We start from the raw sequence: 14,731 nt of genomic DNA, 5'->3' as shown, positions 1-14,731 counted from the left end.
CTGCTGCTATTATTATTACTCTAACTTAATATAATTAAAACATACATTTGATTTGAGTCTGTAATACCCAGTGTAAATTTTGGCTACTTGTAAAAGCGCATGGTTTTTTTTATTATTTAGTTTTATCCTCTCAGTGACGTTCATGTGGTACAATGAACTTGCCTATCCCTCTCTGAGTTGATGGTATTTATCTCCATTCTTTTCACAACAGCAGCGATGACCACAGTGGGTGCTGTGGCTAACACCTGCTCAGAACTATTTGTTGAACCGGCAATCAAAGATATGATGTCCCGTGATCGCTGTCAGACTGCCATACGGCATTTGCGCATTGACAACAAAGTCACCCGTGCTGAACGTGTAAAAAATGACAGATTTGCTGCAATTTTGGACATTTGGCAATGTTTTGTTGAGAACTGGGTTTTGAGTTACAACCCAAGGCAAACACTTTCCGAGTCTGTGGTCATAAAGCTTATGGAGCCGTTTCTGGACAAAAGCAGAACCGTAACAACAGACAGCTTCTTCACAGAGCAGCACAGCACTGATAAGGCCATACAAGTATCCTTGCTTGAGTCAGGAAAACTAAATTTTGTTACGGATTCTAGTGTTAAAAGGTGACTTGATCCCCAGGCTAATGCAGCTTATCAGTGACGTTAGATGGTGAATGACAAATATTTTGTTTTCCTAACCCACTTACTGGAGGCAGGGTCAAAGGGCAACCATAACTTATCCATTTAAATAATTATCCATTCAGTATTATACATAGCCTAAGCAGTGAGATTCAAGCAGCATACAAGAAAAGTGGTGGTGTGATGGTTCTTATATGCTCTTGTGGATAGTGCTTGAAGTGGGCCACTGCTAGCAGTGTTCAAAACCTCAGGGAAACCCCCCCTTCCCCTCCCCACCCTTAGATCAAATGGCAGTTTATTATGGTGCTTGTAGATACAGGAGGACCCCCACCCCACTTCAGTATCATATACTAATATACTGCAACTCCAGCCTCCATGGGGGTACCACACCCCAACCATATTGTGTAAAAAATAGTAAGGAATTGGGAGGAGGAACAAGACACTGACTAGAGTACTGCCTGTAATTTGTTTCAGGTTCAAGCACTTCTTGCAGGCAAATAAGAATGTGATTGCACTGTGTACACAAGGTAGAAAATCTAGAATAAACTGGTTATACTAATTATCAAAGTAGAAACTTGTACTTTTATATATATATATATATATATATATATATATATATATATATATATATATATATATATATATATATATATATATATAAAAAAGCCAGTACTATTGTCCTACTGCATGCATATTATTCAAGCTTACAATACCAATCAACTCCCTGCAGTATGCGTTTTTTGCAGCTTTTCGTTTGCACACATAAGAAAATATGCACTACAGTAATCCCTCCTCCATCGCGGGGGTTGCGTTCCAGAGCCACCCGCGAAATAAGAAAATCCGCGAAGTAGAAACCATATGTTTATATGGTTATTTTTATATTGTCATGCTTGGGTCACAGATTTGCACAGAAACACATGAGGTTGTAGAGAGACAGGAACGTTATTCAAACACTGTAAACAAACATTTGTCTCTTTTTCAAAAGTTTAAACTGTGCTCAATGACAAGACAGAGATGATAGTTCAGTCTCACAATTAAAAGAATGCAAACATATCTTCCTCTTCAAAGGAGCAAAAAAATCAATAGGGCTGTTTGGCTTGTAAGTATGCGAAGCACCATGGCACAAAGCTGTTGAAGGCGGCAACTCACACCCCCTCCGTCAGGAGCAGAGAGAGAGTGAGAGAGAGAGACAGATAAAAAAATCAATACGTGCCCTTTGAGCTTTTAAGTATGCGAAGCACCGTGCAGCATAGTTAAAAGCTGCACACAGAAGGTAGCAACGTGAAGATAATCTTTCAGCATTTTCAGACAAGCGTCCGTATCGTCTAGGTGTGCGAACAGCCCCCCTGCTCACACCCCCTACGTCAGGATCACAGATAGTCAGCGCAAGAGAGAGAGAAAGAAAAGTAAGTTGGGTAGCTTCTCAGCCATCTGCTAATAGCGTCCCTTGTATGAAATCAACTGGGCAAACCAACTGAGGAAGCATGTACCAGAAATTAAAAGACCCATTGTCTTCAGAAACCCGCGAAGCAGCGAAAAATCCGCGATATATATTTAAATATGCTTACATATAAAATCCGCGATGGAGTGAAGCCGCGAAAGGCGAAGCGCGATATAGCGAGGGATTACTGTACTGCCAAGGCATGATAAAACAAATCATTATTTTTTAATTTAAAAAAAAAAAAAAAAGTCTTTTTTTTTTTTGTTCAGAAGATGGTTGAAAGAAAACAACTGAGGACGCTGTGTTCAAGTAGCATTTGTTCAAATCCATTTTATTATGAGGCATATTTAATTATAGAGTTTTGTGCCAATACAACATTGTGATTTGTAGTCATTTTAAATGAACTTAGAATTAATCACCTTTGAGTCAATATAATAACACTAGTCATTTAGCCCGTTACAATAACGGGCGCTAGAACAGTAGTGCATAAACATTAGTAGGAACAGTCTATATTAAATGGCAAGGGACTTTGACCTCATTCTTTTTGTTGGTCGTATTTTTCTTTCTTTCAGCCTTTCTTTTGTTGACGTTTACTTGCTGAGCTGACCATTCTTCGTGGGCTGCCGCCGTGTATTGTGTGTCTTTAATTTTCTGTGACTAATACTGTCTTGTACGGCTCTATTCAATAAGGGCGCGTAGATAATTTAGTTGAAATGGCTCTGGAATATGTGAAGAGCAACAGGTGCAGATCTTTATTTACGCGCTTCTTTATTCGCTGCGCCCAATTGAGGTTGTCCTTTTGAGGCTCGCCTTTTTGTGTGCGCCCTTATTGAAGGATACCGTCTTGTACGTCCGCTGGCTTGTACGTCCGTAATATACCTTTAATTTTCTCTGGCGGTAATACAGGCGTGCGCGTCGGTAATATGCCTTTAATCTCCTCTGACAGTAATACTGGCTTGTATGTGGCTGTAATACAGTGGTGTGAAAAAGTATTTGCCCCCTTCCTGATTTCTTATTCTTTTGCATGTTTGTCACACAAAATGTTTCTGATCATCAAACACATTTAACCATTAGTCAAATATAACACAAGTAAACACAAAATGCAGTTTGTAAATGGTGGTTTTTATTATTTAGGGAGAAAAAAAAATCCAAACCTACATGGCCCTGTGTGAAAAAGTAATTGCCCCCCTGAACCTAATAACTGGTTGGGCCACCCTTAGCAGCAATAACTGCAATCAAGCGTTTGCGATAACTTGCAATGAGTCTTTTACAGTGCTCTGGAGGAATTTTGGCCCACTCATCTTTGCAAAATTGTTGTAATTCAGCTTTATTTGAGGGTTTTCTAGCATGAACCGCCCTTTTTAAGGTCATGCCATAGCATCTCAATTGGATTCAGGTCAGGACTTTGACTAGGCCACTCCAAAGTCTTCATTTTGTTTTTCTTCAGCCATTCAGAGGTGGATTTGCTGGTGTGTTTTGGGTCATTGTCCTGTTGCAGCACCCAAGATCGCTTCAGCTTGAGTTGACGAACAGATGGCCGGACATTCTCCTTCAGGATTTTTTGGTAGACAGTAGAATTCATGGTTCCATCTATCACAGCAAGCCTTCCAGGTCCTGAAGCAGCAAAACAACCCCAGACCATCACACTACCACCACCATATTTTACTGTTGGTATGATGTTCTTTTTCTGAAATGCTGTGTTCCTTTTACGCCAGAGGTAACGGGACATTTGCCTTCCAAAAAGTTCAACTTTTGTCTCATCAGTCCACAAGGTATTTTCCCAAAAGTCTTGGCAATCATTGAGATGTTTCTTAGCAAAATTGAGACGAGCCCTAATGTTCTTTTTGCTTAACAGTGGTTTGCGTCTTGGACATCTGCCATGCAGGCCGTTTTTGCCCAGTCTCTTTCTTATGGTGGAGTCGTGAACACTGACCTTAATTGAGGCAAGTGAGGCCTGCAGTTCTTTAGACGTTGTCCTGGGGTCTTTTGTGACCTCTCGGATGAGTCGTCTCTGCGCTCTTGGGGTAGTGGGAAGGTTCACCACTGTTCCATTTTTTTGCCATTTGTGGATAATGGCTCTCACTAATTACTTCTGTTCTCATTTGTTCCTGAATTTCTTTGGATCTTGGCATGATGTCTAGCTTTTGAGGTGCTTTTGGTCTACTTCTCTGTGTCAGGCAGCTCCTATTTAAGTGATTTCTTGATTGAAACAGGTGTGGCAGTAATCAGGCCTGGGGGTGGCTACGGAAATTGAACTCAGGTGTGGTACACCACAGTTAGGTTATTTTTTTAACAAGGGGGCAATTACTTTTTCACACAGGGCCATGTAGGTTTGGATTTTTTTTCTCCCTAAATAATAAAAACCATCATTTAAAAACTGCATTTTGTGTTTACTTGTGTTATATTTGACTAATGGTTAAATGTGTTTGATGATCAGAAACATTTTGTGTGACAAACATGCAAAAGAATAAGAAATCAGGAAGGGGGCAAAATAGTTTTTCACACCACTGTATGTGTCACTGTATTTTGTACCTTTAATTTCCTCTCGCAGTAATACTGGTTTGTATTTCCGTAAAACGCCTCTAACTTTCTCTGACAGTAATATCGCGCATCGCACCGTGCCCCGCGCATGCGCACTTCACCAGAAGACACCCACACACGGACACCTGGACGCACATAGGGATTTTATATATATATAGATTATTGAATACTGCTAAGTGTGCTGAGAAGCAGCAATCTGTGAGACAGCAAATCTAACTCCTGTGTCCCAAGCCAAAATGCCCGTGCACCATTTCCCCACCACCACGTGTAGACACTTTCTGCATAACAGCCAGTTATTCGTAATCCACAGGAATTTGTCCATCTCTTGAAAAATGGAGGCGATGGTATCATACTGTGAAATATCATGTGTGTTTTGAAATGATGAAGTGATCCTATTATTATTAAGGCTAAAATGAAACCCTGTTCAGTTTTTTTTTCATTTTCAGGTAAAGTATGAGTAAAAATCAGACAACCACATTACTGGTAAGAAAGGTAGGATAATTAGGAAATGTAATTCAGGACAGAAGAATAAAAAAATAAACAACCTGAAAGATATCCTGCTTTGTACATTTGGTGTTATTGGTAGTAAAGCTTTAAAGAGGAAGAGAACCGATTTAATTATTTCAGTTTTTTAGATTTTAGCAAAGATGAATTGTCATAATTCCTTCCTTTGAATGTTATTTGAAAAATACTGTTTCGGAAGCATGATAATTGATTATTAATAGTGGTACTTTATACAGGAACATTTGAAAAATGCTTAGATTATTTATTCAAAGACTGTGACAATGACCAGAATACATACATGGTAGATAGGAGGGAGTGTTACTAAATGCTTAAATCTATGCTTGCAATCATTCGTAATTTTAGTAGTCTTTTTTCCAATTAATCAATTTAAATAGTAATAGTTTTTCTGTTTTTTTTTTCCCTAACAAATGATTTTAGGCATATACTCAACTTACCAGACTTAAATTAACTGTTTTTAATGTCCTTTTATCTTTATTTAATGTATTTAATTGTCCTTGACAACCAAAAATACTTATAAAAAAATAACTATGTGGCAGCAGAAAAAATGCTTCTAAAATGGGGAATTTGTTTTTTCAGATTATGCATTCTGCCTTAATTTTTTGCTTGCAGAAATAAAGTTAGAGCATTATAATGCAGGACTAACTTTCTCCATATGCTTGGAATGAGTTCTACCTACTGTAACTTGTATTGCAGGATGTTGCTATCTTGGCAGAAGTGTAAAAACAACTTATTTCATTTATACCATTGGGTGAATACCAATTACATTAATTACTTTATATATATATATATATATATATATATATATATATATATATATATTATATATTATATTATATTATAATATATATATATTATATTATTATATATATATATATATATATATATTATATATATATATATTTATATATATTATAATATATATATATATATATATATATATATATATATATATTATATTATTATATATATTTATATTATTATATATATATAATAATATATATATATATTATATATATATATTTATATATATTATAATATATATATATATATATATTATATATTATATATATGAATTTGACTTTAAAGAGCATTACAAAACAAAATGAAAAAACTGAAATTACAGTGGTCTGTGGTCTGATTGACAATTTTCTTTAGTGGTGCAGCCATAGCTGTATTAATAGTGTATATTCTAGGTGTTAGTGGTAATGCACAAAATGCTGAAAATAATTGTGTTAGTCTTTACAACATATAGTAAATAATGCTTTACATACAGTACGCTTGAAAAGGTACTAGCGCAGCTTGAATTTTATTTAAATAAACAAACAGAATTTAAAAAGCAAGTGTCCTAATATTAATATGCTTAAATATGTATTATAAGCAGAGTTTATCTATTATATGTGAAACTTAGCATTAAAGAGCCATCATTTAGGAACACAATTTATATTTGGAACAAAACTTAATTTACTTCACCACTATAAGTTGTAGTCTGTTTTTTTTTTCTCTCTCTAAGGTGATTCATTATATTTAATCTGCGGCTGTTTGTTTTTGGCATTTTCTGCCAACCTAGCAGCCAATGTGGACCCAGGCAGAAGACTTTGCTGTCCTGAAACTACCTGTTGTCAAAGTAACTAAAAAGTCCATTACAGAAATGACATAAGATAATAATTTTTCATTGCCTTTGATAAGAAAAGAAACCACATACTCATTGCTTACTATGATATTTATTTAAATATTTCAGCATAGAATAGCCATAAGTTGGATTTCTCGGATCTAAGGTGTCTCTCATGCACCACTGTCAATGAACAAAATAAGCAGACATTATCAATAAACACAAAAGTGACAACTGACCTAAAAAAAAAAAAAATTGGACATCTAACCATATTACAGTATATGGTGTCTTACATCTTACTAGACTTGTGTAACCCAATTTAATACTTTATAGAGAGGGGCATCATTTTAGTACAGAGGGTGGGTTTGTGAATTTGGTTTTATGTTTTTAAATGGCCAGTACTGGGATAAAAAAAAATCACCTTTGCATAGCTATCTAGACTGTCAGTTGCCAAAAGACTTTTTCAAAAATGACCTACCAGACAGTTGTTTTTATCAGGGAGTCTGAAACATTAAATAATTATCAATATTTTGACTGTAGACTGAACTTGCACCAGACCATTTTCCTTCCCCTTGCAGGTGGTGACTGCACATGGCAGCTTCACACATCATGTTAAGGTTCAAGAGGACCACTCCCAGGCCGCCTCCTAAGAGTTGTTTCCATGGCCCTGTTCCAGACAGAGATCTCTTAGAATCATGTTACCTTTCCCTGTTGCTGTTTAGTGCTACCGCTAAAGTGTCTTGTCTCCCCTTCCCTGTTTATAATTATCCTGACTAGGATATCAAGGTATAGCCATAGTTTGGAGAGAATTCAGCTGGAGAATTTACATCTTTTTTTACATTAATTATTCAAACAAAAGATTTAAGTTAAATCTGTTACTGATAAAGACACGAGTTTCAATGTAAAATAGTCATTTAAGATAAAAAAAACAAAGGCTTTGAAGTAAAGTAGTTCTCCTTGCTAATCATGCTGCAGGAGACCAGCAGGAACACTGTAGGGATTTTATATTTTGACTTGCCTGAAAATATTTAGGAATTTCATGCAAGTCAGCTGGAACAGGCTGCTAGGAATAAATTGGTTTGACACATCTAGCTCCCTTTGTTGCTGCCAATGCCCTTCCTAGGATGAGTGAATTGATAAAACACAGCATTTAACTCATGACAAACAAAAGGTAGAGCTCTCACAAGAAACTCTGAACCAATTATGATCATTTTTTGTATGCAGAGTGTTCTGAGAGGTTCTTTAAAAGTATTCCAGATTACAGCTTTCTGTGGTATGCTTTTGAAGAGTACTTTGAAAAGGAATATGTATTTCTTCATCGTATTAATGAAAAAATGCTTCTTTATTATAAAAATGCTGTGTAATTTAATGACTGCTATTTTATTTAGAAATCTGAGAGAAAATTTCAGCCAAGAAAACTGCAGGACACTTTTGAAGGCAAGTGATTTTATTCTTGTTTACTATACCTTCTCACACTTGCAGTATGTCAGTTTAACTTATGATGTGTGTTGCATCAGATTTATTTTTACATTATCATCATTTGCTATTTGCTTGTTGTTTCATGTATCACAGAGTTTCAGTTTTCACATATGAAACTTTACAGTGTTTTTTTTAATGACCTTTCTATAGTAGATGTGTGTTAAGCATGCAGCAAAATGTATCCAGTTTGGTATAGTATTTAAAAAAAATTTTCCTGGTCTAAATAAGATAGATACTTTATTAATCCCAATGGGAAATTCACTTTCTCCAGCAGCAGCATACTGATACAATAAATAATATTAAATTAAAGAATGATAATAATGCAGGTGAAAAACAGACAATAACTTTGTATAATGTTAAAAGTTAACGTTTACCCACCCGGGTGGAATTGAAGAGTCGCATAGTTTGGGGGAGGAACAATCTCCTCAATCTGTCAGTGGAGCAGGATAGTGACAGCAGTCTGTCGCTGAAGCTGTTCTTCTGTCTGGAGATGACACTGTTTAGTGGATGCAGTGGATTCTCCATAATTGATAGGAGCCTGCTGAGCGCCCTTCGCTCTGCCACAGATGTTAAACTGTCCAGCTCCATGCCAACAATAGAGCCTGCCTTCCTCACCAGTTTGTCCAGGCGTGAGGCGTCTTTCCTCTTAATGCTGCCTCCCCAGCACACCACCGCGTAGAAGAGGGCGCTCACCACAACTGTCTGATAGAACATCTGCAGCATCTTATTGCAGATGTTGAAGGACGCCAGCCTTCTAAGGAAATATAGTCGGCTCTGTCCTTTCTTGCACAGTGCATCAGTATTAGCAGTCCAGTCTAATTTATCATCCAGCTGCACTCCCAGATATTTATAGTTCTGCACCATCTGCACACAGTGACCTTTGATGATCACGGGGTCTATGAGGGGTCTGGGCCTCCTAAAATCCACCACCAGCCTCCTTGGTTTTGCTGGTGTTCAGTTGTAGGTGGTTTGAGTCGCACCATTTAACAAAGTCATTGATTAGGTCCCTATACTCATCCTCCAGCCCATTCCTGATGCAGGCCACGATAGCAGTGTCAATTGCAATAGCAAAGAGTGAGTAACTTGCTCTGTTATAACTAAAAATAGTAAATCTTTTAATGAAAAATTGAATATACGGTCATATGAAAAAGTTGATTCTTTTGATTTTTGTTTATCATTTGCTGAGCTTTCAAAGTAATCAACTTCCTTTTAATATATGGCATGCCTTATGGAAACAGTAGTATTTCAGCAGTGACATTAAGTTTATTGGATTAACAGAAAATATGCAATATGCATCATAACAAAATTAGACAGGTGCATAAATTTGGGCACCCCAGCAGAGATATTCCATCAATACTTAGTTGAGCCTCCTTTTGCAAATATAACAGCCACTAGACGCCTCCTATAGCCTTTGATGGGTGTCTAGATTCTGGATGGAGGTATTTTTGACCATTCTTCCATACAAAATCTCTCCATTTCAGTTAAATTTGATGGCTGCCGAGCATGGACAGCCTGCTTCAAATCATCCCATAGATTTTCGATGATATTCAAGTCAGGGGACTGTGACGGCCATTCCAGAACATTGTACTTCTCCCTCTGCATGAATGCCTTTGTAGATTTTGAACTGTGTTTTGGGTCATTGTCTTGTTGGAATATCCAAACCCTGCGTAACTTCAACTTTATGAATGATGCTTGAACATTATCCTGAAGAATTAGTTGATATTGGGTTGAATTCATCCAACCCTTGACTTTAACAAGGGCCCCAGTCCCTGAACTAGCCACACAGCCCCACAGCATGATGGAACCTCTAACAAATTTGACAGTAAGTAGCAGGTGTTTTTCTTGGAATGTGTTGTTCTTCTTCTGCCATGCAAATGCTTTTTGTTATGACCAAATAACTCAATTTTTGTCTCATCAGTCCAAAGCACTTTGTTCCAAGATGAATCTGGCTTGTCTAAATGAGCATTTGCATACAACAGGCGACTCTGTTTGTGGCATGAGTGCAGAAAGGGCTTCTTTCTCATCACCCTGCTATACAGATGTTCTTTGTGCAAATTGCGCTGAATTGTAGAACGATGTACAGATGCACCATCTGCAGCAAGATGTTCTTGCAGGTCTTTGGAGATGATCTGTGGGTTGTCTGTAACCATTCTCACAATCCTGCGCATATGCCACTCCTGTGTTTTTCTTGGCCTGCCAGACCTGGGTTTAACAGCAACTACTGTGCCTGTGGCCTTCCATTTCTTGATTACATTCCTTACAGTTGAAACTGACAGTTTAAACCTCTGAGATAGCTTTTTGTAGCCTTCCCCTAAACCATGATACTGAACAATCTTTGTTTTCAGATCTTTTGAGAGTTGCTTTGAGGATGCCATGCTGTCACTCTTCAGAGGAGAGTCAAAGGGAAGCACAACTTGCAATTGGCCACCTTAAATACCTTTTCACATGATTGGACTCACCTGTCTATGAAGTTCAAGGCTTAATGAGCTAATCCAACCGATTTGGTGTTGCAAGTAATCAGTATTGAGTAGTTACATGCATTGCAATCAGCAAAATTACAAGGGGACCCAAATTTTTGCACAGCCAGTTTTTCACATTTGATTTAATTTCATACAACTAAATACTGCTTCAATAAAAATCTTTGTTCGGAAAACAGCCCAGTACTGAGATATTCCTAGGAAATGAAAGGCATACCACTGTTATCTTTTTTGTTGAAAGTAAATTATTATGCAGGCTGAGAGGAGTTCCCAAACTTTTTCATGTGACTGTAAGTATTCCATTTCATAAAGCTACCAATACACAGTTCTTGTACTGGTATTACTTTCAGAGGCAGCTTGGGATTATGTTTTGCGAGTGATGCAGCAGGGGGGATATGTGCTTTTTTTATGTGCTGTGCACTTTAGCATTCAGAATTTGCATGGTCTGTCACTAAGTAGCTGAGCTGTGGTTGCTCATAGATGGTTCCACTTCACAATAATAGTACAGCTGACCAGGATAGATCTAGCAGAGCAGAAGTTTCACATACTGACTTGTGCCAAAAGAGGCATACTATGACAGTGGCATGTCTGGTGTCACTGAGCTCTACAGTATGACCCCATTCTACTATTAATGTTTATCAATGGAGATTGCATGGCTTAGTGCTTGATTTTATACACTTGTTAACAATGGGTGCGTTTGAAACACCTGAACTAAATAATTCGGAGGGCCATACTTTGGCCATATAGTGTTTAAACAGAAGGCTAACACAGTGGCCTGTGAATGTTTATGTATTTACTGGATCTAAGATACAGTACCTGTATATCCAAGTTATACACAATTGAAGAAAAAAATATTAAAAATTCATTATTATTATAATGTGAAAACTTTGTAAATTAAGGCCATTAACACCATAAATTTGAAAGCATTAGTGTTTTTTTAATTATTATTTAAAAAAAACCAAAATCTATTTACATTTGTTCTTTTTTTAATTTACAAATTACTTTAAATACATTAGAGAAAATAATGTAGCAGTGTAGCTATTTTAACTATATAGGGTAACCTTTTCGGAAAAAATGGGTGCAGGTATTGTATTTTTTTTAATAGTTCGTTTTGACATTCATTAAACAGTTTATTTTTACAATTGGAGTACAGTCAGGTTAAGTGAATTGTTGAGGGTCACATTATGATTTAGGGGTGGAAAGTAAAACCAACAACTGTATACATTAAAGCTTAAAGCCTTAGTCAATATTCAGTACTGCCTAGAGTTTAAATAATAATCTGCAGGAGTTCAGGTTAAATTCTGAGTTTAGCTATTGTCCTTGTGAAGTCTGCATGTTCCACTCATCTCTGTATGCCTTTTTTTCCTAGGTGCTGCTGTTTCTTCCACATCTTAAAGATAATAGTATGTGCTTAGGCTTAGCAGCATCTAGAAATTGATGCTTTAAGCATTATTGTGTGCATGATTGTGTCCTATGATTTATAGGTCACCCAACTAGAAGCAATCCTGCACTAAATTAAGTAGATTATTATGAACCTGGATAGATGAATTATTACACGTACTTGTATGCATTTTAATTTTTTTTTGTGCAGCTGCTTCTGAATTAATACATATATCTCTGTCTGTATTTTTATAAAACATTTAGTTAACAACAACTATTCTGTTCCACTTGCAGAAGCAGTGTTAGATGTTTGCAGCTCCAATGATGAACAGCAATCTGACCATACTAATGGAAAATCCAACACCTGTAATGGGGACTATGAAGCCATTCTTTCCTCCAAATCTTTTCTGAGCTTCAAGTTTGACCACGATGCTATAATGAAATGCTTTGACCTTTGACATACTGAATGGCAGACAACGAGAAGGATTGTTGACACCAAGACTTTCTTTTGCAAAAATGCAAGCCTTTGTCTCTCAGGTGTTTAATGATACGCAGGGATAACTCAAGAATAATAATTGGAGATACTGTTCTGCCGGAAGGGCGTTGGACAACTCGGATGCATTAGCACTGTAAATGCAATTCAACTTTATGTATGTAATACCTTTTCAGTATTTGTAGTTTTTGTTTGGTTCCTCATGCTTCCAGTAAACAATACCACAGGCTATTTTAACTTTTTTCATTTGAATATATGGAGTAAATACAATATACATTTGTTTAAAAATGTTGCTGTTCAAAGAAATTAGTGGCTGTGTTCATAATTGTTAGATAAACTCTCATGAATCAGCAATAGCAGTGGCAGTTATTACCTTTATACTGCAGTACTTGTTTTAGTTGACTTTGGTTTAAGAAAAGAGATTACATGCATTTGTTAAGTCATTAATATTTTTGTACTGGCCATATAAAAAGGTACCATCTTATATTTATATTCTTTAATATCATTGAAAAGTAATGTCTCTTTAATGGCCTTTCATAAACCTAAAAACAAAAAGGGTGTGGGAAGCATATCATTGAATGTTTATTAGCATGTCATAACAAACTGAATTTTCTTGGGGTGATCAAGTTTATAGTAGGCTTTAGTAATAACGAATATAAGTACATGTTTTGCTGCATGTACTGGGCCATATCATTTGATATCTTGTATCTTTTGCGGAAACGCAATCAATTTTTTAAATTTTTTTTGTCAGTTTAAACAAGAGGTAATTCTTTGATTAGAACAACAGTTGGGAAACAAAAAGAAAACCAGAAGAGCCTAGTTAATGAAAACTAGGTGCATTTTATTTAAAGCAGGAAGTGAAATCCACACCATATTAAAGAGTTACCTTGGTACTGTTTAATGGGAATATTCAGGCTGATCAACAGCAGAGCCTTGAAATACACTAAATACTTTGTGGTGTTTTATTGTTTCACACATACGATTTATACAATTTTGGCAACTAAAGACATCACATATTGATATATTTATACTGTTACTTCTCAAATGTGATAAAGCAAATTGGTTTGTTTGCTTCCAGTTTAAAACAGTGCATATCGTGCATACATCAATATCACTTGCATTTGTCTTCATTAATGTGTGATATAGACTGGGAAAATAAGTTTAGACTTTTATATTTTTATTTAAACAATATCCAAAGCTTACTAGCAGCACCAAAGAGAGGAGATCTTCTGAAATATTAGCTCAAAGGCACATATTAGTACTTGTCTATCATTGATTGTAATGTTGTAAATTTAAAACATGCAAGCATTTGTATTGTTAAATAACATAGCATGGGTTGTTAAGTTTTAATTTGAAGTTCTGAAAAGACCATCTTAAAGATGTGGAGATAGAGGTGTCTTAAGCTGTGTTCGCATGATTTTGGAAAGATATTAAATAAGGGTTTCTGAATGAGTAATTCCAGGTAAATGCCCTATGAACTGGGAGCTTCATGTCAGACAATTTGGAGAAAATTAAGCCACCAGAATTCTCTGAGTTGTTTACACAACTCTGACCTTTCCTCTTAGTCACTTGTATAAAATAAAAAATATAATCTGCTCAGCCTGAAATTACATTTTTGTGATTATATTGCATTTGGAGCAAAGTGACATACATTTTAATATGGTTAGTTTGTTTTTTATTTTCTCATGAAAAATATGCAGTTTATCTTTTTATTGTCTTTTTCTAGAAACTAAGTATCAAGTCATAGTGACTTTGGCATTACTTTAAATTATTCAACCAGAAATTCACGTGAACATCACAACTCAAAGCTCTGAATACACCAATAACATGTGAATGCAGCATTAATCTATTTGTTATATTAAAATGGCTTTGTCCAATAAACAGACCGGATTCACTCACTGATGGAAAGGTTTGATCTGGTAGTCAAAATATAGGCTTCAGACCTATGTTTTCAGACTGCTAACAACAGTGTCTTTAAGATAAAATAAGGTGCAGTCATGGCCAAACATTTTGAGAATAACACGAGTGTTGGTTTTCACAAAGTTTGCTGCTTCAGTGTATTTAGATCTTTTTTTCAGATGTTTCTATGGTATACTGAAGCATAATTACAAGCATTTTATAAGTTTCAAAGGCTTTTATTGACAATTACATTAAGTTTAT

At 36.0% G+C, this 14,731-nt stretch overlaps 1 protein-coding gene across 1 annotated transcript in view; it reads left to right on the top strand.

Annotated features, from left to right (window-relative positions):
• dcp2 (decapping mRNA 2) overlaps positions 1-12,802 on the top strand; it is a 62,168-nt gene extending 49,366 nt beyond the window's left edge. Inside the window, 2 exon segments of the mRNA XM_051929870.1 lie at positions 8,131-8,179; positions 12,373-12,802. Coding sequence (XP_051785830.1) covers positions 8,131-8,179; positions 12,373-12,536 — 213 coding nt within the window. The 3' untranslated portion in view covers positions 12,537-12,802.
• Positions 12,803-14,731: the final 1,929 nt, after the last annotated feature.

The sequence above is a fragment of the Erpetoichthys calabaricus genome, chromosome 7, assembly GCF_900747795.2.
Source record: "Erpetoichthys calabaricus chromosome 7, fErpCal1.3, whole genome shotgun sequence".
Taxonomy (NCBI): Eukaryota; Metazoa; Chordata; class Cladistia; order Polypteriformes; family Polypteridae; genus Erpetoichthys; species Erpetoichthys calabaricus.
This window is presented reverse-complemented; position numbering and strand designations above follow the sequence as displayed.